This window comes from Lates calcarifer, linkage group LG23, assembly GCF_001640805.2.
Source record: "Lates calcarifer isolate ASB-BC8 linkage group LG23, TLL_Latcal_v3, whole genome shotgun sequence".
In the NCBI taxonomy this organism is placed as follows: domain Eukaryota; kingdom Metazoa; phylum Chordata; class Actinopteri; family Centropomidae; genus Lates; species Lates calcarifer.
The window spans coordinates 13,519,646-13,546,883 of record NC_066855.1 but is presented as its reverse complement, the minus strand read 5'-3'; the positions used below and the strand labels follow the sequence as shown (position 1 = coordinate 13,546,883).

At 41.0% G+C, this 27,238-nt stretch overlaps 4 protein-coding genes across 4 annotated transcripts; 2 read left to right on the top strand and 2 right to left on the bottom strand.

The window, feature by feature from the left end:
* Window positions 1-414: 414 nt before the first annotated feature.
* pigf (phosphatidylinositol glycan anchor biosynthesis, class F) lies at window positions 415-3,488 on the bottom strand. The gene is made up of 5 exons (XM_018675387.2): window positions 3,129-3,488; window positions 2,462-2,553; window positions 2,037-2,153; window positions 1,804-1,912; window positions 415-744 (listed from the first exon to the last, which is right to left on the bottom strand). The coding sequence occupies exons 1-5, from the start codon at window positions 3,354-3,356 to the stop codon at window positions 631-633; spliced, it is 660 nt and encodes a 219-aa protein (XP_018530903.1). The 5' UTR covers window positions 3,357-3,488; the 3' UTR covers window positions 415-630.
* Window positions 3,489-3,969: 481 nt separating this feature from the next.
* Window positions 3,970-6,817, top strand: cript (cysteine-rich PDZ-binding protein). The gene is made up of 5 exons (XM_018675409.2): window positions 3,970-4,118; window positions 4,314-4,379; window positions 4,608-4,662; window positions 4,873-4,976; window positions 6,326-6,817. The coding sequence occupies exons 1-5, from the start codon at window positions 4,103-4,105 to the stop codon at window positions 6,388-6,390; spliced, it is 306 nt and encodes a 101-aa protein (XP_018530925.1). The 5' UTR covers window positions 3,970-4,102; the 3' UTR covers window positions 6,391-6,817.
* Window positions 6,818-8,258: 1,441 nt separating this feature from the next.
* Window positions 8,259-11,935, bottom strand: gch2 (GTP cyclohydrolase 2). The gene is given in 7 exon segments (XM_018675377.2): window positions 8,259-9,040; window positions 9,616-9,700; window positions 9,829-9,860; window positions 10,410-10,465; window positions 10,734-10,754; window positions 10,756-10,844; window positions 11,491-11,935. Coding segments are annotated over 7 exon segments (705 nt in total). The 5' UTR covers window positions 11,783-11,935; the 3' UTR covers window positions 8,259-8,910.
* Window positions 11,936-16,480: 4,545 nt separating this feature from the next.
* Window positions 16,481-25,283, top strand: msh2 (mutS homolog 2 (E. coli)). The gene is made up of 16 exons (XM_018675339.2): window positions 16,481-16,730; window positions 17,272-17,420; window positions 17,656-17,940; window positions 18,535-18,681; window positions 18,801-18,950; window positions 19,222-19,355; window positions 19,886-20,085; window positions 20,221-20,330; window positions 20,460-20,583; window positions 21,184-21,334; window positions 21,461-21,558; window positions 21,892-22,137; window positions 22,343-22,547; window positions 22,645-22,892; window positions 23,464-23,639; window positions 24,635-25,283. The coding sequence occupies exons 1-16, from the start codon at window positions 16,523-16,525 to the stop codon at window positions 24,809-24,811; spliced, it is 2,808 nt and encodes a 935-aa protein (XP_018530855.1). The 5' UTR covers window positions 16,481-16,522; the 3' UTR covers window positions 24,812-25,283.
* The last annotated feature ends 1,955 nt before the right edge of the window (window positions 25,284-27,238 follow it).

Genomic DNA, 27,238 nt, shown 5'->3' with positions numbered 1-27,238 from the left:
TCCTCATTTAAACTCTGTTGCCTTCGTATAACACACACACACACACACATCCTTGTACACCAATCTTTGTGGGGACCCTTTAGCATAATGCATTCTCTAGTCCTTTACTCTTACCTAAATGCAGGTCTTGTGGGGTCCAGCCTTAACCTTAAGCCTAAATAAGTAACCCAAAAATCAGCTTTTTCCCTAGTGGGGATGTGACTTTTGTCCACAGTTAATGGATCTTGAGTCTGAAATTTGTCCCCAAAAGTGGCTTATGTCAGAAACACACACAAATACAGAGGTGGTGATCCAACAGCACCACCTACAGGTTAAAGCATTTTAGATTTAGTTACTTAGAAGCAAATCACTGATACTGAGTAAATTTCAACTAGAAACTCCCAACTCTTTAATCATAAATTTCAAAGTGCAGAATGTTGCAGAAGTAATATTTTATTCATGTCAAAAATCTTCAGGAGCAGATTCAGCCTTCAGATGTACAAAATAATCTTAAGTCTTATTGCTGTTATTACAAAATCATCTTTCCTACAGGCTGCGCACAGACTGAACATACCCAATAAATAATGAGTAAAAACTTAAACGAACTCAACAGGAACACTCACACGGGCATACAAACATGTGTCTGTTCTATCACTTGCACTTGTAAGTGAGCTGTTTGCGATGATAGTGGATCCAAGCGGGAGCAGCAACAAGGCCGGTCAGGAAGCCAATCATGGCGCCCAGACTGCAGGAAACAGGCCAAACCTAGAATAAGAAGAAGAGAGCGAGAGCGTGTGAGTCTGATCGATGACAGCCATAAAGTGCAGTCAAATGCTCCAACCTTGCACTCGTAGATCAAGAGGATCTAGACAATCCTCCCCACAAGCACACGCCTCCACTTGTGTAATGCTCAGTTAATTTAAAGAGGAACTTCTAAAAGAAAAATACAGCTCTGGTGTCATTTAGAGTTATGCTCCAATTATCACTGTCTGCCTCTAATTTGCATTTTCCTCCAGTCATTCTGCACAGAACTCCCTTCCCAATTACAATTTTAATCTTTCTGTCATTTAAAAAAATCGGATTAATTAAATAAAGAGAAAGATTTAATGGTTACTGTGTTGAATTATAATTTCACCCCTACAGTAGCTGTATTTAATACAGTTCAATGATGAATAGAAACAATGGCTCCTTGTTAACGGAGAAAACCATGGAGGAACAATGCTGTACGGCAGAGGCTAGTGTTGATGTACAGAAAAATACTCATCTTATTGTGAAAAGGCTGCACACAATTACAGAAACTCAATGTTAGGGACATGCTTCAATCATTTTGTGTATTTATGGTTGTATTATAGAGGTAACGTTAGGTTTATGAGTGGGTTCTTCCTCGTTGGATTTTTTAATTTGTACAATTTCAAAGGCCTGAAGATTTAATATTAATAACTTTAGGCTGTGTTTTCTACTATAATTTGTCAGACTGTCACACCACGTTGCTTGTCGATAATGAGGACACATTATCGACAGCTGCACTGTTTATATTCTCTAGTTGTTTCAGGTCCTCTAGTGCCACTACTGACACTGATGAATTTCTTCTATTTTTGTCTGCTGACTCACAGCCACAGGAGTTGTGAATGAAATCTTTGCACAAAAAGAGCAGAACAGGTGATTTCAATCCTGCTAATAATAATAAAAAAAAACCCTCGTCATGAACAGGTGGCACTCATGAAAAAGGAAGTTTAGGATCAGAGTACAAAATGTTCTTGCATGATGCACAAAGATCTCACAGTCTACAGTTTGTTTAGGAGAGGATTTCCAGTGTGTGCTGACCTGCCACGGCCTGTCCCAGTCCAGAGGTAGAGGGAAGGCTCCAACCCAGGCTCCTACCACTGTGCAGGTGACCGTAATCTGGAGGCAGGTGTCCCACACAGACATAGCTCTGGAGATGGAAAGGAGCAAAGAAAAGTCAGTTATACTCAATTTGGATACACAAGATGAATACATGAAACACATAACCAAAGGACAGGGTGCAGGGACAGAAGAAAATTAGATTTTAAGCGCACCCATGCCGACTGAACACTCGTATCCAGGCCTGGACGTTGGGCCCAAGGACACAGAGACACCTCAATGTGGTTAGAGAGGTCAGCAGCACAGCCAGGGAGAACGTCTCTAAGGCAGATCTGGAAAACACATAAATTAGAGGCTCATAGTACCAATCAAATCCCTATCTAGCACCACAGAGTTTTAAACATAAGAATATTTTGTGGAGGCAAAACCTGTGTCAACACAACGGAGAACTGGTATTTATGTATTTGGTTATGGGTGATGCATTTGAATGTGCCCTACTCAGAATCTTTGTAAGTAAGTTACTTCATCCAAACAGCAACAGCTCCTCTTTTACTCCCCTCTGCTTTTCCCCCCTCTGTTGTACATCTCTCTCTCTCACTACACATACAGGTACAGTATATGAGCATCACCATATACTCACTCAATCAGTGGAGCTCCATAAAGAACCACCACAGTGTGAAAGAACAGGCACGACAGGAAGAAGTACAGACAGGAACGGAACAACCTGGACAGCTGCAGAGAAAAAGGGGTGGACAAATGTTAAAGAATAAAATCAAGACAGAGAAATGGTCTTGGTTAGATGAAAGTAGTTGGATATACCTGCAGGTTCATTCAGGTTCAGTGGTTAATACATTTTTTTAAAAAAAATCAAAAATGGTAAGGCCTGAATTTGGGTTAATTGGAGTCAGGCTTTTCCCAATACCACACTCCACTTTTAAATGGTACCCTGGCTTTTATTTTCACTTCAGAAGAAATCCACATTCATTTTGACCATTTACCTAGAAAATAAAATCTTCAATCGCATGGCGCTACGTCGATTAGTCGGAAAAAAGTGATTATTTCGTTACTTTCCGAGCAAAAATGCCAAAGATTTGATGGCTTCAAGTTCTACCATGTGGGATTTTGCAGCTTTTCTTGGTTTTACACTGTAATAGACTGTAATAGTCACTGTATCTTGGGATTTTGGACAAGACTAAACATCTGACCTTGACCCCGTTCACTGAGATAATCAACCACACTTGTTAAATAACCAGTTTTTAGCCAGTTTAACCAACTTTTACTACTACCACCACAGACCCAGCAGTCACCTTGTATCCCAGCGTGTGCTTCTTGGTGGGCGGTGTGATACCGAGCAGCCAGAAAACGGCGACACTGACTGCGGTCACTGTACCGGACACGGAGTAGAGCCACAGCAGGTGAGTCCCATACACCGAGAAACCCTGCACGAACACCGCAGGTACGACGGTCGCCATGAACACCGAAGCGGCGATGACGGCGTGCGTGGACGCCATGGCTCTGATTTCATGGTCCCACATGACTGTTACTTTACCTATCTATGACGAAACTAAGACCAAATCCAAAATAAAGCCTTTTAAAATGTTAATTTAGCAGCGGTTGTACGGAATGGGTTGAATGCATGGATGAATGGCCTCTTCCGTAAACATGGAGCGACAATAGCTTCCGTTTAGCCTTCACAATAAACGTCAAATGTGAACACCTCTACAAAAGTAGAATGAATTGATATGTTAAGCTGAAATACTCAAGAGAATAGTATTTTGAGACATTTTAAATTATTTTCACTGTCGAGTAAAATGCTGATTGTTCCTTCGATACACGTTTTAAATTTCTATGGTATACATGTGCCATCCAGGAATCAGTGGGTATTAGTATAATACCTATAATATGCAGCAGTGTATTAAAGTGAGTCTAGTTCTATTTAACTATCTACCACCTCAGGGCACTTTTGTTTTGAAGAAAAATTGCTAGTCTGCAGCAAACAGGAAGTATTATTTTGTAAACGACTTTCCAGATGTGAAAACAATTCTTTAACCAATCACAGAAATCCAGTGACGTATGACGGGACCTCTGTGACGGACAGTACAGGTAGCCAATGAAATTTGAGCTGTCGTAGCTTTAACCAATCAATCTGCTGCCAATATGACCAAGAGGAATAACCCACCGGAAGTTTACAAACATCCATCGAGCAAGCTAACGTTTAGCTGACATTTTTATTTTGCTTTGACCAACGAAAAGTCTCGGTTATAACAAACCAAGAGGAAAGATGGTTTGTGAAAAGTGTACGTATCACATCATTCAGACGCTCTCTATTTTTAATTTTTACCTAATTTCTGCTGTTCGCGAAGGCTGAGGATTCTTCGAAAGCTAACGCTATGTGACTGCTAATCGCCCCCATATTGGTTTATAAACACTGACTATATCTTTAATACGTTTGTTATTTTCTTTTTAAAACATTGTATTGCTTATTGTTTCAGGCGAGAAGAAGCTTGGAAAGGTCATCACTCCTGACACCTGGAAGGATGGAGCACGGAATACAACAGGTGAGATCAGGTCCCTGCTATACTGAAAAAATTGCGATCAACATTAATTTATGCTTACCAAATGATAGTTACTACACTGATAATAAACATAAGTTTGACTCCTCTCGTTTTCACACATAAGACTCTTTCATACGAATTCCAATTAGTCTTTGAATTGTGACACACTCTAATGTAATGATAACTTAGATGCTGAAGTTTGATGGGGTTCTTTCTGCTTCCTTTACTCAGAGAGTGGCGGGCGTAAGCTCAATGAAAACAAGTTCCTGACCTCTAAGAAAGCCAGGTGAGTAGCTCCATAAAGACTAGCTTATTTTGTTCGTGAGGAAACATTTCTCCATTGTTGTCCCTGTTTTATCCACACAAAGTCACACAATAGTTGTGTTGATTTACTCAGTCGTTTGTTTAACCCCTAACGCTGTTCTGCAGACAGACTCAATGTCATATGAAATTGGTGCATCTCTTATTATGGATTTTTTATGCATCTCCCTCACAGGTTTGATCCCTACAGCAAGACAGGCTTTGCTACCTGCAGGATCTGCAAGAGCTCAGTTCATCAGTCTGGATCGCACTACTGCCAGGGCTGCGCATACAAGAAAGGTATAAACTCCTTCACACCAGACTACATACTGAGCTGATATCCTTTTAGGTTTTGTGTTGCACTAGTGTTTCTCGATAGTCTTCCGCTAACACATAATGACTAAGACTTGTGGAATTGAAATAAGAGGCTTGTATGTTACTGTCCAAGATACCTGTTAAATGTAGAAGGTTGAGAAGTAACCTCACTATGATGTTTTAGACTTTTACACCGATTTAACAAACCTTCTGTAGGAAAATCAATTTTTTGACCAAGGCTAGTGCAGCAAAGGCACACTTCACACTATTTCATCACTGATAATACCAGTTCCGAGTTCAGAAAATATCTGTGTCATCCTCCTTGGCAAATGGACCATAAAGGTTTGGTTCACCTAACATTAAAAAAAACCCATGTCGTTTCATTTACCTCCTGAATGAACCTCTTGGTACTGTTTGTATAGTGTTTGCTGGTGCCAGTCCTCTATAATATTTAGAGTGGATGATGAAATCCAAATAACAGCACATCTCAAAAGGCATATCTTGATGAACCTTGAAGCCCATGGTCTCCACTGCAGAAAATCAGGCCAGATAAAGCTAATAAAGCTGCAGTGGGAACACATTAAACTGTATAGACAACTGGAGGGCACATCCAAGTGCATTGCATGATAGCCACATTACAGGTGAGTGTTTTGGATTAAACGGATAGCTCTGTGTTTTATTGTCCACATGTGGACTTCACTGAAGAGTAGTTAAAACAGATAAGTCGCAAAGATACTGATTTAATTCAGAACAGATGTTAAAGCACCATCTCCAGATCATACAATGCAAAGGAAGAAGAATTACATCACAACTAAGCACAACCAACCTCTTTCACTCAAAATTATTACTTTATTATTATTATTATGTTTGAGCAACTGATCACTTGTATGTGAAAGAAGCTTGTAGTGACAAATCCACAGATAGTTATTATGAAGTTGAAAGTTTTGCTCAGCTGCATAGAGATTTACAGCTTTTTTGTAACTCATCATTTTGGTTTCCTGGCCTGCAACTTGACTGTTTTGGTTCAGTCCCACTGCCCTCATAAGCTTTATTTTCAGCCAGAGCAGCAGCAGGTGGCTGTTTTCAGTAGAAAAGCTCTTAAAACCCTTTGTGCGGTCCCTTACCAGCACCAGACAACAGACAGGCACTGTTAACAATTAACATTTAGCAGCTTAAGAGGCAGATATTTCCCTTAGGAACTGATGCTAACCAAAAACAACAAAAATACCTCCCAGCTTGTTTCACCTGCACCCACATACTGCATATACGGCTACTATCTACTGATACTGTTTTTTACTGCTTTCTTTCTCTTTCCTTCTTTTTTGCCTCTCCAGGAATCTGTGCAATGTGTGGGAAGAAAGTTTTGGACACCAAGAACTACAAACAGACATCTGTGTGACAGCGTGCTTATCAGAGAACAGTTCTACACGTGAATAACAGATGTGAGGTTAAGACTGAGGTGTCATGTTTGTCACATCTTTTTCACATTTTAAGTATTTTCCACAATGGCCTGTGATAGATGGCTACAACGCTTCACTGTTCTTTCCACCTCAGTGAAAGAGAAATATTTGGAGATGGCTTTGTCCTCTCACTATAGAATATTATATAATGCTACTGGAACTAAAGCTGTGGCCATAAACAGGGTATCACTGTTATCTCCAAATACACCACCAGTTATCACCTGTTTCTAGGCTTCTTGATTCTTTTGTATATTTTAAATTAAATACTTTGATTTGGATTCAGTCCTCTTTTTGAAATAATTGATTTCTGTATGTAATATGTAAAGTGTTTTGTTTTTGAGTGAATTAAAGCATTCAGTATGAGGACATCATTTGACAGGGTTATTTTGTTCCTCTGCCTGAGGCCATAAAGGATATAATTTTAGCCTCTTACGCACAACATACCCATATTTGTCCCATATGCCTGTAATAATCGGTTTAGTCTGACATAATCATATTTGGAAACTGCATGCTTCACTGTCAGGTATGCCCTGACCGCCCCCTTTGCTGTCAGAGATGGAGGTTATAGTTCACAGGCTGTTTGATGACAAGCTCCTCCTTTGATATTTAAAGGCCTTGCTCACCCTCAGGGCATTAACCACATGTGCGCACACTTGTTTTTATGCCTTATTATTGATTTATGCTGTTGTTCAACAGCACAGAACAGCATCAGGCCTCAGCTAATACTGGTAATGTACAGTAAGTAACGTCTTAATGTAGTAAACGTGAATGAGTTTGAAGTTTAAGCCAGTTCAGCAGAGTAACCTGCTGTGGTCTGAAATATTAAAAAAATCTACTGGTTACAAGTGACTAAAACTATAACTGGTTATGTAAGTCTGGATCCTCTAGTTTGCTTGTTATATCACTGCCCTTTTGCTCATGGCAGCTGATATACATATTTAAACATTTTGCACAAACTGTAATTTCTGGAGGTGTGTCTTCACAATTAACGGCTTGTGTTTTTTTGCAGTTTTAGCAACATTATTCAACTGGTTTACCTTAAAAAAAACAGTTTCTAAATCATTTTGAGGGTAAACTGACTTGTAATTGGGACAATGTCCGTGCCCCACACACTTCTTGTTGCACTATGTAACTGTAGTGAGCGGGTATGATCTGCTAACTGAGTGACAGTCACTGGCTTAAATTGCCAGAAACAGGCCCAGTAAGACAAATGCCCAATTGTAGGTCTTAAAAGTCATTAAAAGCCAGGGTTCACCTCCAATACCCAGCAAGGAAACTTTAAAAATATCAACAATTCAATCAACAACAGAGTTTGGTGTGTTTGTTATAGTGACAACACTTCCTGCTCCAGAAACTGGGAGTCATGGGGGAATATATACTGTTAGGCTGTGTTTCAGTTCAGTGAGTGGGACTACGCAGTTAGCATCGTGTGATTCATAGGCTTTGTTTTCTGTACATGAAAACCATTTAACCGCCGACGAGCTCAACACAATAAATTACCACTCATGGCTGCAGAGGACACTGTTGCTCAGCAAAATTTACATTGTGTTGCTTTAAATCTGCTTAACATCAGCATGTCAGCACACAGATGTCTGCTTGTTAGCTCAAAGCACAGCCACAGTTGTGGCGCATTCAGGAATCATTACCGTACCATCATGAACACACTACATGCTCAAAACCTTTAATTAGTACACAGTATAAAACGAGACAAATTTTTTGTGTGTAATGTATTAACCATTACACCATTAACAAACATAACTATAACAGTAGCTTATTGACATAGACAAAGGAAGGTTGACAACTCTCATAATGTTTCTCTCATTTTATTCAAGCAAAGAATCTTCAAACTATCTACTACAATAGTCACTGATAAAAACACAAATGAGTAGATCTTGGTTTATTCTTTGGACAACAGATATTGATATTAATAATAATTAGATGTATATCTTAAAAATGTCCTTTTATTCAAAGACGTTATCAATGTATTCAGAATTCATACATAGTGTGTGAAATTATTAAAATTGTTAAAATATTAAAATCAGTGGATTCTACAATAATAAAGGAAGGAAAGATTCAAGAGAGGAGTATCTCTTTCTAAAAGCAACAATAAAAGTATTATGACATTGCACTCGGGTTTCACGCTTTATAAAAAACAATATTGCCATGTAGGACTGTAAAATATCTACCAAAGGCACCGAGAGTCCTATACTGGTATTTACTAGTTTGTTCACAGTGATTTTACATGATAGATTTCAGTGGCAGGACTGAAATCTTTCAGGCTTCAGTGTATTGAGGTAAACCCCAGAGTTGGCTTGGATCCTGCATCAAACAGAAACTTTACTTTTTCCTGCTATCTGTTTGTCATTTTCGTAAAGTAAAGTCAGACACAGACCCTCTGTTACTCCAGAGCTTTCTGTGTGCTACTCTGTGGCTTGGGAGTGAACGGTGTGTGACTGTTGTTAGTAGTGCTGTGAAAGAGTCAGGAACTCCTCCCGGGTTTTGGGGTCCTCTAGGTAAACTCCCAGCATGGTGCTCGTCACTGTGCGGCTGTTCATCTTCTGGACGCCACGCATTACCATACACATGTGCCTGAAAAACACACACATGCGCACACATGGATCAGATTAGCAGCTGCAGCATTTGACGCGCGCTGTGCATAGCCTGAACATTCTTTGAGGAGACTCTCTGAACTAATGAACATGTGTTTCAAAGGGGAATACTCCTGGGTCTGCACATCAAAGTGTTAACAGGTCCTGGCAGTTGCTCTGGCAAACTGTCATCATCAGAGTTGCATTGTGGGTAATGTAGGTACCAGGTTTAAATACAGAATGCATGGAATTCTGTATTCTTTGATTCTTCTACATTAATTTAGATCCTGTTGATCATGGGTCTGACAGAGCTATAGAAGTGCAATGCTAAATCAGTACAGTAGTTTTTTAAAGCCAGACAATTTTGGCGACTATGGGATCAAGCTAAAATACTAAAAACATATTTAACAGTAGCAAAAGTGGACAGACATTCCTAAACTGGCTTAGTAATGTCCATTATAAGGCAATACCTAGCTAAAGTTGGCTAACACGTAACAATCCACAGTTGTGTTAATTTGTCTTTTAAAAGTTACACTGTCTCACTTTAATGAAACATGACCTTTTGTGTGTACTTACGCTGCTTCAATAACCACAGCTACACCTTTTGGCTGCAGAGCCTCAGATATTCCCATAGCAATCTGCTTGGTCAGACGCTCTTGTACTAAAACACACAAAAAGGGCAGACATATGTAAATATATATATATGCTAATGGTAATTGATAAAACAGAAGACAGGTGCTGTTATTATGTGTAAAGGCTTTCAATTGCACACTTCATCTGATTGCTTACCCTGAAGCCTCCGACTGAAGATCTCCACAATCCTGCGAAGACAGAGGCACAAGCAAAGGGGAGAGAACTGATTACAGATCAGCCGTAATAATGATTAATCTTTTGATAAACACAGACTGGCATCAGTCCCTGAACTGTGCAGACCCTTCATCTGTGAATGATTCACCCTTTTGAATTCTCTGAATCTGTCCAGCAAGATTCAAATACAGCAAGTTTGTCTAAAAAAACCCAGTGACTCTGTTACTGTTGTTTCTGGGATTGTATATTCAGAGATGGTGCGATATTTTAGGGAAGGGCGAGAAGGAGACAGACAGGCTGTGATAATAACTGGTGATTCCCACAGGTCCGAAGGGATTTTCTCATGGCTCGAGAGCAGAGAGGGTTTAGACTTGTGCCTGTGAGTGTGCTTGATGAGGGGACTAGATTATGGCCAGTGGGCTTAGACTCTAAGCCTCCAGGTCAATGCACTGAGATAACAGAAGAACGCAGCCACCCGGCACTAACACCAGAAACATACAGCCACAGTGACAGCAGAAGAGTATATGTGTGTGTGTGTGTGTGTGCTGTGTGTGCTGTGTTACCTTGCCAGCTTGCTCAGTCCCACCACTTTTTTGTTGGGGATATAGCCGATGTGAACCTGGAGAGAAAAGACAGTCAGAATGAGCAGAGGTCACTGTTAATGCTGAGCTTACAATGCTTAGAAACACACACACACACACACACACACACATCGACTCACAAGCTGTAACAGCGGGCAGTGACATCCACATGCACAGGCTCGCACATGTACAGTGGTTTGGGTCAGTTATTTGTTTTTAAGGTCAATTTCATATTTGTTCTTACACCACAAACAATCCTCATGTATTGTCTTAAATTCACACACACACACACACACACAAACTCACCTTGCCAAAAAAGGGCACCAGGATGATGCTCACACAGTGAAAACATGTCTATACCCTTAACAATCACCATCTCATCGTGGTCTTCATCAAATATGGCATTATTTAAGATATCTGGGGGCACAAACATACAGATATATACTTTTAGAGAATTATATATATATGAAGAAATGTGCTCTAAAATGAAGGCAGGATTGGTTAGTTTGGGAATATAAAGTTTGTTAAATCAACAAGAAGTTTCCCTGTGACAGATGAATATTCTTATATCTCATGAGATTGAACTGTAACACATTCCAGTATATTTGCTGACTATAGCATTTCTATGAATTCCTGGGCCGCAGCTAATAATTACTGTTAGAAAATAGTGAAAAGTCCAAGATGACATGTTCAAATGTCTTATTTTGTCCAACCAACAGTCCAAAAGCCCTAAGATATTCAGTTTACAGTCACAGGTGACTAAGAAAATCATCAGCATTTGTCAGTAAGAAAAATGGTTGCTGATTCCTTATTCATTCATAATAGACTAGTAAACTCATGACATCTTTTATAGTTGTTATAATCTAACAGATTTAAAAATCCAATCATAGACAATAGCCCTGACAAGAATAATACCCATTTATTTCTATAAAGGTGTTCGTGTACAGTAGCGTTTTACCTGTGTGGAGGAGCGAGAGCACACATCTTACAGTCAACATCACCGCCTCAAACTACAGCATTTACAAGTTGAATCAGCACCTCTGATAAGAGCCCGTTGACTCACCGTCGATGGTTTCGTGGTAGCCCTTGGTGAGGAACTGCATGGCCTTGGCGGCGCGCAACGGCGTGCGCAGCAGCCCCTGTCGGTCCGTGTCCTCCCCGAGCTCCCGCAGGATGCTGGTGTAGGCGGCCTCGAGCGCAGGTAAGCGGGACTCGTCCTCGGCCTCTTTGCGGGACGTCTCGTGCATGCGGTGAGCGGCGGACGTCTTGGTGTCTATGATGAGGTCGCTGAAGCCGTTGTTGTGTTGGAACTCCTCCACGGCGTCGTTGACTTTCCCGTTGCAGTGGCCGTTCATGTCGGAGCCCTTTTTTTTCTGACTCTAGAAGACAGGTGCTGAGGTTGGGTTACCCTGCAGGTCTGTGAGCCTACTACTATCGCCGGTGCTCACTGGGTTTTTAAAGCTAAAACCGGCTGCCGCGTGCGCATCAGTTTCTCATTTGCCAATGTGCCGCCTACGTCAAAACACTGAGTTTCGTCAGCACAGTTAAATGTCAACACGGAGCACCCCCCTCCCAAACCAAACAGGGCATGCAACCGATTTTTTCTGCACCTCTCATCACTTGACACTTCCTGTATTATCATCTGTCCTCATTCATTAGTTCCGATCATAATACTACACAGACCAGGCTCATGACTTCACATAGAGCTCAAACATTAATTGTTCAGTCTTATAGCTGTGCCGTATGTCCACGTGTCCCCTATTGCTACAAACAATAAGTTAAAACTATAGTGTAGGAGGACAACATTAAAGTGAAACAGAAAAACATTCAATAATTAGTCCACAAATTTTCAATATTGCTTTAAAATCAAGACTAAGGGGCCCATAAGGACATTCAAGTCCAAAAATGTTTTCTATTGTTTATCTCAATTCTAAAGACCTCTACTGCAGCGCAATTAATTTTACATGTATTTTCAGATTGATTGTGTATGTTGTGATAAAAATGTGGCAAATGTCCATCACAGTTTCCCAAAGCTCAAGCTGACAATTGTCTTCCTTTGTCTGAACCCAATGTACATTGAAAAGCGGTGAACTACATTGAGCTTTTGCTTCGTATGAACTGTGTCAATCATCTTATCATTTCATCCCTCTGTGAAGATGTTAGAGGCTCTTTAACTCTTAACTGTTTGAGCAAATGCTGGCGACACCTTTGGCTCTCAGTATTTAAAACCTGCATTTGACGGACAACACGTACCTGCAAACAAAATGCCCAAGACTGGTTGTCAAGTTGATGGAGTGTCTCAAGATGTCAGTGGAGACAACTGCATCCTGAAAAAAACAAAAAACTATAGGATTATTTCATCATTTAAAACACAGACACGTCTGAAGTACTGGAGGATCGCTCCATTAGAAACAACACTGTGGAGGCTATGGTTTCTGTAGAGAGCAGGTTCTCTAAATAAAAAACTCACTCAAACTGTAACTTTTGCTTACAGGTGGGGAGTCTCTCGCTGTTGAAACCTCAAGTAAAAATCAACGAGAGTCTTTCAGGCAACATGAATCATGATGTAAATTTGTGAGAAACCATTATGAATGTAATTGCACTGCAAGTAGCTATTGGCTTTAGAGAAATGCAGAGGTGTTGATGTCATGTTGTAAACAGATAGAAGATGTTGCAAATCCAACTGTTCAGCAATGTTTTCCTGACATGATGGCAGTGCCACAAATGTAAACCTGCTGGTGCCACAGGAGGAAAAGTCAGGGGTTCACCAAAGCCGCTAAGCAACCAAATCAATTTTGAGATATTTCAGTGTGGAGCAATATGGTGGACCAACCGTCAGACCTCAGTATTTATTGTGTTAACAACCGTTAAAGCCTGTTAACTGGTCTAATTCTTGTGACTCTGAGAACAAACTTGGCCATTTTGGCCGTGTTTTTGAAGATTAGACATTCGTTTTAGATTTTACAGTGAATCACAGCCACTGTACACTATGCTGTACACAACTCATGATGTCTATGAGCAAACAATTAAAATTACACTGTTAGTCCCATGATCACTAAGCTCCTTAACCTCTGTGATGCCTCAAAGATACTTTCCTCCTGTATGTGACGTGTGACCACTGTTGATGAACTAATTTATAGTTCATGAACTAATTTATAGTTCATCAACTGATGTAAAGGAACCATTTTCAACCCAAACTCTGTCTGCTGATCCTCAGTTCTTCGCGGTCAATTGGAAGGCTTACAGACACCAAGTTAAATGTGTCCTACTTATATTATATTAATACTGACCTGTACATTCATTGATTATCCATAGTTTTGACTGTGTTTCAGTTGTTAGTCCTTCACTTCTAAATCATGACAAAGGGGTCCTTTTTAAAAACCGGATTGGTCAGTTTGTTCCAGATGTTAAGTCGTTTACTAATTGATGGAACTTGGGACTTGGATTCATTGTCTGGCCAGGATGAAACCTCACTGTGATCATTGTGACGACCCTCTCTCTCTCTCTCTGGTGTTACTTGGGGTGTTGCTGTTTGTCTTGCAGGTACTGAAGAAGGGCATGGCAGAGGGACATTAGCACCTGAGCTTGATAGTGACTCTGACACACCTGTATCCTGTGTGCCAGTGATCCTTATAAAAACCCTCTCAGAGCTCAGTTCTGGTGCTCTTCCTCTCCTGCTTGAGACACCCATTTGGTTTCGGTTGGTATTTGGTTTGTGTTGCTGCACCTTAAAACATTACACACTCACTCTTCACTCATGCGCTCACCTACACTGCTGATCTTACTGACTACACACGCCATTGTTAGTGTAAGCTTTCTCCTAGGTCTATCAATTCTTCTGAAATAAAATCATTTGTTAATCGGACCTGTTGTGTGCATCTTCCTGTTTTGTGACGGCAGTGGGGGCTTGTCCATTCAAATTTGTTTTGTTTGATCTACTTTCTACTAGAGAAACAGACACTATAGTTCCAAGTAGACCCTCTGTGAAAACTGAGAATGTAACTAGGATGTTGCTAATATGACCTACTTTAATTTAAATAGCTTGTTAACTTACAATTTACACAGTAGCTCTACTGTTTGTACTTAATGCCATCAGCCTATACCAGTTCCCAAATTGGGACTTCCTCCTTACAGCTAATACATTAAAATAAAAACAATGATGTTTCCTAACAAATTGTGATTCATTTTGAACTGAATTAGGCTCCAGTCTCATTTAGGAAAATCTCTTGCTCCTGAGAGATTTAAGACACTGTAACACAAGGCATTTGTTTGCTTGTCAATGATATCACTTTTATCATTTTACTTCTTGTGAATTTTCAAGCTCAAGGTTTGCCAGAATAATGTATCAAATCTTAAAATGGGTCAGGTTTGGGTGTGGAGAAAACAGGTCATTGCTAATTAAATGAGGACAGTACAATGGTGAGTACAGCCAATAGCGCTGACCCGAGCTCAAACTCTTTTTTTTTCATAGGATCACATGAGATGGCTGAGAAAGAACACCTGATATTACATTTGCAAATACACTTCTGTAATTTTACCTGCTTGTACTAAATAATCCACTTTCTTTTATTGAATACGGTTATCACTCATAAATTAACCCTGTCACATGCTCACACACACTCTCTCACACAAAGAACTTACAATGGTGTGATCTCTTGTTGTAGCACAACAGAACAACATGTTTAATTGTAGTTTAAGGACTGTAGCTGATGACATTAGCCATGCATTTTTCTTGGAATCATCCAAAGCTGCATGTGTTTTCACAAATCCTGGAAAAAGGGAAGCAGATGTGTCACCTAGTCTCACATGCAAGGCATGTGATTACCTTTACTTTTTACCCTTAAGGCTAGACAAGGCAGGCAAAAATATTGTTTTTTCATGCACTGGTCCATTTTGAGATTTGGGCCTATTATGCTTCTCTATCTGTGGTTGCCATCAGTTATTGGACTGGTCTGGATGATGACACAGACACTGTGTTATCCTGTGTCAGTTCCACTACAGGCATGCTGAAGAGAGGAATTAGAGCAGACAAGGAGAGGGAGGGCTCAGCCTGGACTCCCCCCAACATCCATTCCTCTTCATGCTTCCTCCACCATAGTCCTTATCCCCAAAAAGCAGAGCATTACAGAGCTCAGTGGCTACAGGTCTGTAGCTCTGACCCCTGCGGTCATGACGGTTTTTGAGAGACTCATCCTACCCTTCCTGAAAACAATCACTGACCCCCTGATGGAGCCCATACAGTTTTACACATTGGGCAAACAGGTCTGTGGAGTCAACCTAGGCCTGCACTCCATCCTCCAGTATCTGGAACTATACACCAGGATATAATATAATTTTCAATATAATTTTATAATTTTTGTATCTAAGTAAACATGATAGAGTATATGGAAAGAGGGAAGGTGCATGACAAATTAAAAAAAAAAAAAAAAACCTTTTAAGCATTCTAAAAGATTTTAAAATGGTGAGGGTGAGGGAGAAAGTCACCAACTATGTCCCTTATTCCAACAAGTACTTTAGCCATTTTGTCCATCTTGAGATGTATACATCATTTCTTAGTCTCAGAGGAAAAGTCAGTCTTTCCATCTCATGAGTCTCTTCAATGATTTCAAGACGATTATCTACTATAGGTCCAATTTTAACCATTTATGTGTAATTGCTTTTTTTGCTGCTACAGTACATTTACAATATATCTCTATCATTTCCTGTTACTCCCTCCGATAGATCGAAATAGATAGAACGTTTTTTCAGTAAAAGGACTGATAGACTGGGAGTTTTTGGATTATAAGGTGGAATTTCTATTTACTTTTGTATAGTTCCCCTTTTATTTTTTCAAAATTATAACAATTATTATCATTTATTTAATCATTAGTTGTTTTCCCTTATTTCTCTTTAAGTCAGTTGCTTAGTTGTTGTGGCGTGTGTATTGTTGCAGTCGTTTACTCGTTGAAACGTTTATGAAATCTGCTGTTGTAAAAACGAAACAAAAAGATGATGCGCTTCACTATTTCTTGGTACGGCACTGTTTCCATGGGAACGCTCCACGATGACGTGACGTAACTTCCTGTTTCTCCTCAGTGGTGGCGGGAGATTCCAGCATGGCGGTGCAACCGAAGCAGAACCTGTCCATGGATAGTGCAGCTGAGCATGGCTTCCTAAACTTCATTTTCTCCATGCCGGAGAAACCGGACACTACTTTCAGAATATTCGACCGTAACGACTACTACACTGTTCACGGGAAAGACGCCATATTCGCGGCGAAGGAAGTTTTCAAGACGAATGGGGTCATCAAATACTTGGGCTCAGGTATACTAGCATCTGCAGCCTAGCTAAGCACGTAGCTAACATAGACCGTGGTAGTATGGTAGCTAGCTGTAGCTTACAAACAGGTTGCGTTTGTTGTTAGCAGCTGCACGTTGTCGGTGCAGTAACTTAAGCTAAGCTAGCTGCATATGCACTCACTACATTAGCTTCAGTCTGGAGTTTTCTCAGTTTCAGGAGTCTGAGTCTACTAGTTCAAACTGAACTCGTTAACTTGTAGTTGTGCATAAGGACCTTTAGTGTTTGGTTCAAGCTTTTGGAAAACGAGGTCAGTAACCTGCTATTATCTTTTAGTTTCTTCTTTAAGTCTAGAATTAACTAGTAGACTACTGTTTGCGTTCATGCCCTGTGTCAGGTCTCAGAGATATCACAGTCTTCTTTGCATTCTGTATGTTTAATGTAAAGCAAAAGAGATGCAGTAATGATGTTAATCCTTAAAGTAAACAACTGTGCCCCTTAATTGTTGTTTGTACACCACTGTCGCTATTAGTAAATATGATATTAATATGATTATATTGTTCATCAGGGAGCCGCAAGCTGGAGAGTGTGGTCCTGAGCAAGCTGAACTTTGAGGCCTTTGTCAAAGACTTGCTGCTGGTGAGGCAGTACAGAGTCGAAGTGTACAGGAACCACAGCAAGAGCAGCAAGGAGCACGACTGGAAGATTGAATACAAGGTGTGATTTCTGTTTGTTAAAAGACCAATCTGCCTTTTTAAATGTAGGTGAGCTGTGATGTTCTGTTGTGTGCTGTGCATCATTAATCATTTTAAGTTCTCTCTATGTAACATCTGCAAAGGGAAAGTTCTCTTACAGTAATGTTTATTAAAGTGAACTGTTGAATAAACCAATGCAGTAACTGCTCTCAGAATGATGGAGTCTGCTGTTGTTGTCATCCGTCCTCCACACTCAGGCCTCTCCAGGAAACTTGACTCAATTTGAGGAGATTCTGTTCGGCGGCGGAACCGGAGCGGAGGGCTGTGCAGGAGTTGTAGCCGTGCGATTTGCTACAGGAGCCGACGGACAGCGCGTGGTCGGGGTCGGCTACGTGGACGCGGCCCAGAGGACGATGGGAGTGTGCGAGTTTCCAGACAACGAGATCTTCTCCAACCTGGAGTCCCTGCTCGTCCAACTCGGCCCCAAAGAGTGTCTCTTAGCCCAGGGTGAAGGCATCGCTGACGGCAGTAAACTACGAGAGGTACGCTGGATTCAGCTCAGCTCTGTGACACTTTTATTTATTTTTTCTTGCTGCTGCGTTTTTGCCCTGATAGATCATTCATTCAGACAGTGGCCTAATGGGTCAACAGTTGCTCTCAGTTTTAGCTTTGCTTTTCACCCTGGCTTTATAAATATATTAGAGACTCCCTCCACTCAACAATGCATTTCCCTTATTGTCACTGCACTTGGATGTCTGTTGTTTGTTTGTCTTCGATCCCCTCTGGCTGTTTTCCTGGGGCCCACATAAATATATTTACAATACAATATATTTACAGTAAAAAGTACAAAAAGTACACATAACATTAAACATTTCTACTCACAGTACATAAGACTAAGACAAAAGCAAAAGCAAACAACACGACAATTCAAAGCCTATCAGGTACATAATATAGCTCTACCTGAGAACTGGGGGGGGGGGGTAAAATATCACATCAGTTTATATTATTTATCTGTTTTTAACTTTCCCTGTGTAGTTTTATTACTGAGTCCAGGTTCCTTTGTTAAAACACTTTGTAACTGTGTTAACAAAAGTGCCTTTACAAACAGAGATATTGTAACTACTGCATCTGTGTAGGTGGTGGAGCGTGGTGGCATGCTGGTGTCTGACAGGAAGAGGGCAGAGTTCAGCAGCAAGGACGTGGTCCAGGATCTCAATAGGCTGCTGAGAGCCAAGAGAGGAGAGAGCGTGGCCAGCAACACACTGCCTGAGCTGGACAAACAGGTGAACAAGAGAAAACAAAAACTTCCTCACTCATATTTACCATCAAGGACAATACAGTGACAATAGTGAGGAAATCTTATAAATTACCTGAATCTCTGTGTGTGTGCTTTCATTCACAGGTGGCTATGTCGTGCTTGGCTGCGGTGGTGCGTTTCCTTGAGCTGCTCTCTGATGAATCCAACTTTAACTCCTTCAGTCTGACCACTCTGGACCTGGGTCAGTACATGAGGCTGGACAATGCTGCCGTGAGGGCTCTTAACCTCTTCCAGGTCAGTGACAGGGACTGAGACTCCTAGTGGTGCCTCTTCTTTTGCTGCTGCTGCTGACTGTTTCCTCTCTGTAGTATAATCGCAATACGCTTGACATGGGTGTGGATGTCATTTGGTGTCTACTGATTGAAAATGTAATGTCTAATTTAGTGTATGATGTTGAGTTGGTTTTCATTCAGCAGTCGTCTGTGTTGCAGAAGAGAAGAAGAATACATTCATCATGTAACCTGTTATGGGCTTTGAAAGACCCTCTTTGAATTGTATCCTCCAGGGTTCACCTGACGACACCAGCGGAGCTCATTCATTGGCCGGTCTGTTGAACAAGTGCCGTACGCCGCAGGGTCAGCGGCTGGTCAACCAGTGGATCAAACAACCGCTCATGGACAAAACCAAAATAGAGGAGAGGTAAAAAAAGATGATGAGCATGTGTCTTTCTGTTGATAGGCTGCAACTAATGATCACTGTCATTATCGATTAGTTTTTTTTTGATTGATTGTTCGGTTGTTTGGTCTATAAAATGCCCATCACCGTTTCCTGGACTACAGTTTCTTCCATCCAATCAGCAGTCCAGAACTACAGTATATTCAGTTTACAGTATAAAGTATACTACAGAAGTATAAAACAGAAAAACTGTGCGAGAGGAACAGGCTACTATCTTTAGAAATTACTAGTGATTAATTGTCAAAATAATTGGCAATTAATTTTTTGTCAGTTGACTTAATTATATAACCAATCATTTCAGCTGCAGCTTATTGTTTTACTTGATTGAATAGTAGTAGATACAGGGAAAAACACTTATACACTAAATACCGTACCTTCATAACTATTGAATAGATTGCAGTGAAATCAGCTGTGGACATTAATTGTACTCTTAGGACAAATTTGACACTCTTGACATTGGTGGTGTGTGTGTGTGTGTGTGTGTGTATGTGTAGGCTGGACCTGGTGGAGAGTTTTGTGTGTGACTCAGAGCTCAGGCAGACCTGTCAGGAGGACTTGCTGCGGCGGTTTCCCGATCTTCACCGCCTGGCCAAGAAGTTCCACCGTCACAGCGCGACGCTGCAGGACTGTTACCGCGTCTACCAGGCCGTGAGCCAGATCCCCGCCCTCATCACAGCATTGGAGAGATACTCAGGTATTGAGACAATTGAGACAGCATGTGCACGTTTTTCTGTGACACTTGACTTAATGCATAGATTACTTGATTTATCTTAACTACATACAGTACATATTCATTCATTTCTGATTGGGGTGTGTGTGTGTATTGCAGGCAGCTACCAGGTTCTGTTGGAGGCAGTGTTCCTCTCCCCTCTCAGAGACCTGCAGACTGACTTCGTCAAGTATCAGGAGATGATCGAAACCACCCTGGACATGAACCAGGTCTCATCTTTCACATTTCTGTCCATTTGGGAATTGCGGGAATATTGCTCTGTGCTTTGTGTTTGCATATTATCAATTCTCCATGTTGTTTACTCTTTTCTTTTCTTATATTGCGTGTGCACCGTGCAGATTGACCACCATGAATTCCTGGTGAAGGCGTCTTTTGACCCAGTGTTGAGCGAGCTGAGAGAGAAGATGGACGCGCTGGAAAAGAGCATGCAGGCGGTGCTGAACAGTGCAGCCAGAGAATTAGGTGATCCCATGCTCACAAATACACAACCATGTGCATAAACAACAGGCACTGAGACCAAAATTATCTGTTAATCTAACTGATATACTCTCAGTTCCTTGAAATGCCGTTTGATACTGTATTTTAAGGGGATGACTGCATGCTTGCATCTGCTGATTAGGTGGGGGATGTGGTGTGACAGAAATGCCAAAGCAAGTCGATTACACTGTGGAGTCATCATGTGATTTAAAAAAAAAAAAAAAAGATAAACTCTGTGTATTGTGAGATTTTGATATCGTTCCATCGCAGCTCATGACCATAGGTGAGGGTTGGAACTTGATCATCTTTTTGCTGCCCATTAGGTGGTTTGGGTGACCGATTAGATGCCTCCCGGACTTTGGGAGGAGGAGGTGATTCCAGGGTAGACTCTGGGGTGGAGGGAATATTTATCCCCTCTGCTCTGGGATTGATTTACGATTCCTTAGAAAGATCTGGAGAGTGTGGTGGAACTCACTGCTACAGCAGAAAATGGATGACTAATTGGATTTGACACATTTTTTTCTTTTGTACTTGGATGTTGTTTGATTTTCAGTTTAAACTCATTATAGTAGCTTTGTGTTTCAGGCCTGGACGCTGGTAAGACTGTGAAGCTGGAGTCCAACGCCATGTTGGGTTTTTACCTGAGAGTCACCTGCAAGGATGAGAAGAGTCTGAGGAACAACAAGAAATTCACCACGCTGGATGTTCAGAAGAACGGAGTGCGCTTCACAAACAGGTCCGTCACTCACTCACACACACACACACACACACACACACACACACACACACACGTCAGCACTGGATATTCCTGCTCTTTCTGTCTGCTGATTGTCTGCGCTCTTTGCATGTGCACTCACTACAGTAAGCTGAGCTCTCTGAATGAGGAGTACACCAAGAGCAGGGAGGAGTACGAGGAGGCCCAGAACGCCATCGTCAAAGAGATCATCAACATTGCCTCAGGTGAGGAATCTCGTCACATGCTGCTCACTGTGTCTGGTCAGCATAACATTGATTTGAAGTGATGATGTCTGAGCTACATGGAAATTGCTGCTCAGTTACAAGGAATTTGTCTCATATGACCTTTTAATAATTGATTTCATTCACATTTTGTAAAAACGTCAGTAGACTGTGTTGTGCTTTGAACTTTTAGATGGAAGTATCGTGAGATTGTGGTCAAATGGCTTTTTAAAAATGTTTTATATCAGATTTGAATTGTCTTGGAGGCTGCACATGCTACAGTCTCCTCTCTCCCATGATCATTCATTTGAAGCGTTGACTTCTTGGAACCACCAGGTTACGTGGACCCCCTCCAGACTCTGAGCGATGTGATAGCGCTGATGGACGCGGTGGCAAGTTTCGCCGTGGCTTCCGTCTCTGCCCCCGTCCCGTACGTGCGGCCTCGCCTCTTGGCCGACGGCTGCAGGCGAATGGAGCTGCTGCAGGCCAGACATCCCTGCATGGAGACGGACGCAGACACCGCCTTCATACCCAACGACATCATCTTCATCCAGGGAGAGAAGAGCTTCTATATTATAACAGGTGAAAAGAGGCGTTGGATTTAATGATGGTATCGCTCAGTAGCAAATATGAGCAGCCAAGTAAAGTAAGTAAAAAACGTGCCTTCTAGTCATAATTCTTGTTATTATGGGAAATAAAGGATCCATACTTGACTCGCACTAGTTTGTCTGTTGTGGATACACATTGTTGCTCATCATTGCTGATTCTCCTCTCTTCTCATCTACAGGACCGAATATGGGCGGCAAGTCGACATTTATCCGGCAGGTGGGTGTGATCGCTCTGATGGCTCAGATCGGCTGCTTTGTGCCATGTGAGAAGGCGGAGCTTAGTGTGATCGACAGCGTCCTGGCCAGGGTGGGAGCAGGAGACAGCCAGGTGAAAGGCGTGTCCACCTTTATGTCTGAAATGCTGGAGACGGCCTCCATTCTGCGGTAGGACACACACACGCACCCGAGCTTGTTTACAGCCTCACTAAACACGCGATTAAAAGCCCGGTCTCATCATTACCATCCGTCCTGCCTTCCCCAGCTCGGCCACGGAGAACTCGCTCATCATAATCGACGAGCTCGGCAGAGGCACGTCCACGTATGACGGCTTCGGCCTGGCCTGGGCCATCAGTGAACACGTCGCCTCCAAAATCGGCTGCTTCTGCCTGTTTGCCACGCACTTCCACGAGCTGACGGCGCTGGCGGCGCAGCAGCCCACTGTTCACAACCTGCACGTCACAGCCCTGACCTCTCACAACACCCTCACCATGCTGTACAGAGTCAAACCAGGTCAAACTGCACACATTGACTTTTTTTTTTTAATCCTATTCTCCACAATGAGGGACTTTTCTCAGTTTTTCTAGCCAGACTGACAGTCAAATGACATAAAGCAACAACTATTTTCTCTTATATTCATATTACATTCATTTTACTGTTACACATGAAGCCAAGTTATATCACAGAGAAAATTGGTGAGGTTAAGAATTTTTTTTTTCCTCTGAAGGCTGAAGTGCTTCTCTTGTGACTCACCACACAAATATTTTCAATTTCATCTTTTATTAGATAAGATCAAGTTCAAGACAAGGTTAATTCTTGTCTGATCAAATGCTTGAGCCTCTTTAAAGTGTTAGCTAGAGAGTTTGTGTGAATGAAAGCTAATGTAAGGGGTGAGAAAGCTCGTCTGATTGTTACTGCGGTTGTCCAAGAAGTGTCTTTAACCCCACCGTGATCGCAGCCATGACTAACATATTAAATTGCTCTCAGATGAATCTAAGAGTTAAGTTTGTGGACATGTGTTGCAAACAGAAGAAGCAGTGCATCATAGTCTTATTTTCGGACGCGGTCTTAACTGTGTGTTCAGGTGTGTGTGACCAGAGTTTTGGTATCCACGTTGCCGAGCTGGCTTGTTTCCCCCCATCGGTGGTTGCCATGGCGAAGGAGAAGGCAGAGGAGCTGGAGGAGTTCCAGGAACCTGCAGGGGAGAAGTCAGAGCAGGACGAAGAGCCTGAGGCCAAGAGACGACGGACAGACAAACAAGTAGGGCTCAGTTTCCTTCCTCCACAGTGTCCTGCATGCAAAATCACATCATACCATCCTATATCATATGTCTGCAGGTTTGATGGAAAACAGTAGAATCGGTAACATTATTTAGCATTTATAAGGCATATATTATACACACACATATACACACATAATAATGGTTTGTAACAGACTACAATACCTGTGTAAGCAGATTGAAGTATTTATCAATATATTTCAATATATTTTATTATCGACAACTATAGCTCTTCCTCTGGACACTCACAAGTGGAGGCTACTGTATAAACAGTTAATGAATAATAATATAGCAGAACACAGTTGTAATAATATAAAACAGGTAATAATATTACTGTCTCCATAATCTCTATCCTCATTATGTCCATCATGAATAAAAGTCCATTAGTCGTTCTAGAAATCATAGAAAAAAGATCATTCCCATAACTCCAGAACTTGCCCTAGAATCTTTGCATTTTTAGCTCTTTGCCAGTATCAGAGGAATCCAGTGATAGTTGTCTGTACATTGGCAGATGCTCTGCATACAGGAACTGCTAACAGCTAATTTGGCATACTTTAAGCAGTGCAGATTTGTCAAAATGTAAACAAAACATAGGCTAAAAGAAGATGGATTAAGGTATGGCCCAAAGCAAGCTGACTGACCACAGGTTAACATTATATTGTCTGGAGCGTCAAACTGTCGTTACAGATGGATCAAAAATACTCACTTTGCAGAATTGTCCCTGTCGCTGTTATTACGTCAGTCATTTAAGTTAACATAATAAAATTAGGAAAAATCACCCAAATTAACATTTTTCAACTGGCCTCACTCTCTTATCTTTAAAATGGTGTAAATGTAAATGTACTCGAGACTGAAAAGGCTGTGTTCCTATTCAAGGTTCCTAAGGGGTGTGACATTATAGAGACACAAAATTATACTCAACAAATCCAGTAATCTGGATATTTTGTAAAACGGATGCCCTGCCTCTCTCCTTCAGGTGGGGGAAAACCTGATCCAGGACTTCCTTGAGAAAGCAAAATCACTTCCTGTTGCCACCATGAGTGAGGAGGAGGTGAAGGCAGAGCTCAGGAGGATGAAGCAGGAGCTGGTCGCCAAAAATAACACGTATATCACTGAGATCCTTGCACACTGTGCTCCTGTGAAAACTGCTTGATATTTAGACTCACATTTATGTCCTCAACAAAGATGAATTTCATATGATGTAGACAAACACACTAGAATGCTTACTTTGTATAGTTTTTCAATACAGAATTTTTCCTGGATATGCTGTTAGTTTGTTTTTTGACCCAGTTATTTACATACATGACAACATGTTTTGCATCAATAGGTGTGTAATGGCTGTTTTTCCGAGAACATCCGATCAGCAACACTGAATGTGTGTGCTGTATACATTTCAAACATAATGTTGCATGTAAATAACAGTTGCTGTCTGTAGGAGGACTAATTGTTTTGTGCGCAGACCAATGTGGTGTTCTCCTTTTCAATGTAAAAAGTGTAAGTATTTTTCCACACTGAACGTCAGTGTCAGATGCACCCAGCTGTCATTTTATTTGGTCCCAATGTACAAAGGGTAGAAAAGTTCAATATGATGCCTATAATAAAAACTACATTCATTAAGGTTATAATGTTAAAGTTGTGTTGACTATTATAATAGTTAAGTAATATAGTTAAACTCTTCAGATTTTTTAACCACTTGTTTTTTTTCTGTCTCATAATCCATTGCTTTTAACTCTTACTGCTGCAATCAGAGTGGGGCCTTCTGTGCTGCTCAGGTCATGGTAACGTGCAGGATTGGAACCTTAGACGCTGCAAAGTAAGTCGCTTTACACTCTGCCACCGAGCCTCCTTCACATTAGCAACATCTCTCTGACTGCTTTTCAGTATTCACTTTGGGTATTGGGCTTCAAAATTCACTGCCTCTTGTAAGAATCACACCTGCAATCTCTAAGTTCAGGAATCTTAAAAGCTTGAGCCACTTGGTTGAATGTTTGATAGTTACTTCTTCGAGTGTTTGGGTGTTTGCATTTCAGTACTTAACTTCAGAATTTATTGTGTCTCTTAAGTATTGAACCTGCAGTCTCTTGACTTGCCAAGCTGGTGTCTTAGCAGCCAACACTATTTGATGTAATGCTTATTATAATGGAAGTGTACTAAGTCACAGCATCACAAAAAAAGGAAACAGATTTGATGAGAATTAGAACTTTTTCTTCACAACCCCTCAGATTTATCTTTTGACTTTTACTTAAATTAGTGTTTTTGATACTGGACTTTCATAGGTAATGGAGTCCTGTATTGTACATTTCTGTATTGCCATTTATACTTAGGTAAACTGAATGCCAACCACTGCCGAGAATTTATTGTGTAAGCCTAATTCAAAGTTTATAGACATTATTTGTTGTCAGAATCATGTCTGCCTCATCCAACTATAATCTAAGATACTGGCTGATGGCTACACTTATTAATACAGAGCATTAACCTTGCGGCTCATGTAACATCTCACTAATGTCCTCTGGCTCTGGGTTCTTGACTCACTCATGGAGATCCAGCAAAGGCCTCTGCACCATCTGTGTGTCTTTTTGATCATCTCTGGACTTCATCTTCTCCTCTCATACACAGTGCATCCAATATGGGCTCTGATAGCTGAGGTTAACTGTAGAAGCCCAATCTACAGACACAATGTTGTTTAAATCATTAAGGCAGCCTAAAGAGAACAAGAAACCGTAATTTAACAAATGTAGCAATAAAGTTGGGTTGCACCCCCAAATCACACAGGACTCAGAATGAACAAAGTTAAAGGAAAGAGAGGAGGGTTTTAATCTGAGAACATAAACGAACATAAGATAAATCATTAATCTGAAATGTTTTTGTGTTCTGAGAAATACTGTTGTATTTTCACCTTCAGGGTCATTATATATAAATGAGGTGGACAAAATCATAGAAACACTCATCCTTTGTCTCCTCTCTAAAACAGCTTCAACAGTAGGAAGGTAGGAATAATTGCAGGTCTGTTGGATTATTAGTTTTAGCTAGGTGTACCTAATAAACTACCAGCTGTGTGTTTATTTTCAGAATCTGCTTATTCTAAAATATCACTACCACTCTGGAGTCTACAGTATGATATTCAAATCCACAATAGTGAGTTCATTTTATATGGCTGCACTATAAATTTAAATGCAGACTTTGCGGATGTGCATCATCTTATGCACAGTTCTCCAAAACTCAACCAGACATTTTCTGTGGGTTCGAACACTTGTAAATATCTGTAAACATACTTTTATCTGCAGCCACCTGATAGACATTTCATAGACCCAACAATCAAACCATAAAAAAAAATAATAGTTGCAGACCCACTGAATTAGTCAGACTTATTGGAACTTCTACTGAAGTTACCTGGTTCTTTAGTTGGTTCATAGGCAGCTATTGGAGATTTAAGACTGATTTCAGATTATGCAATTGTTCACCACTTAGTTGCCTCTGCTGCTTTATGACCGCACAATTTGACATTATTAGTCATGCACAATAGGTTCACCTCTCTCACAGGTATTATAAGTCAACTTATAATGGAAGCTGTGAAAGAAGT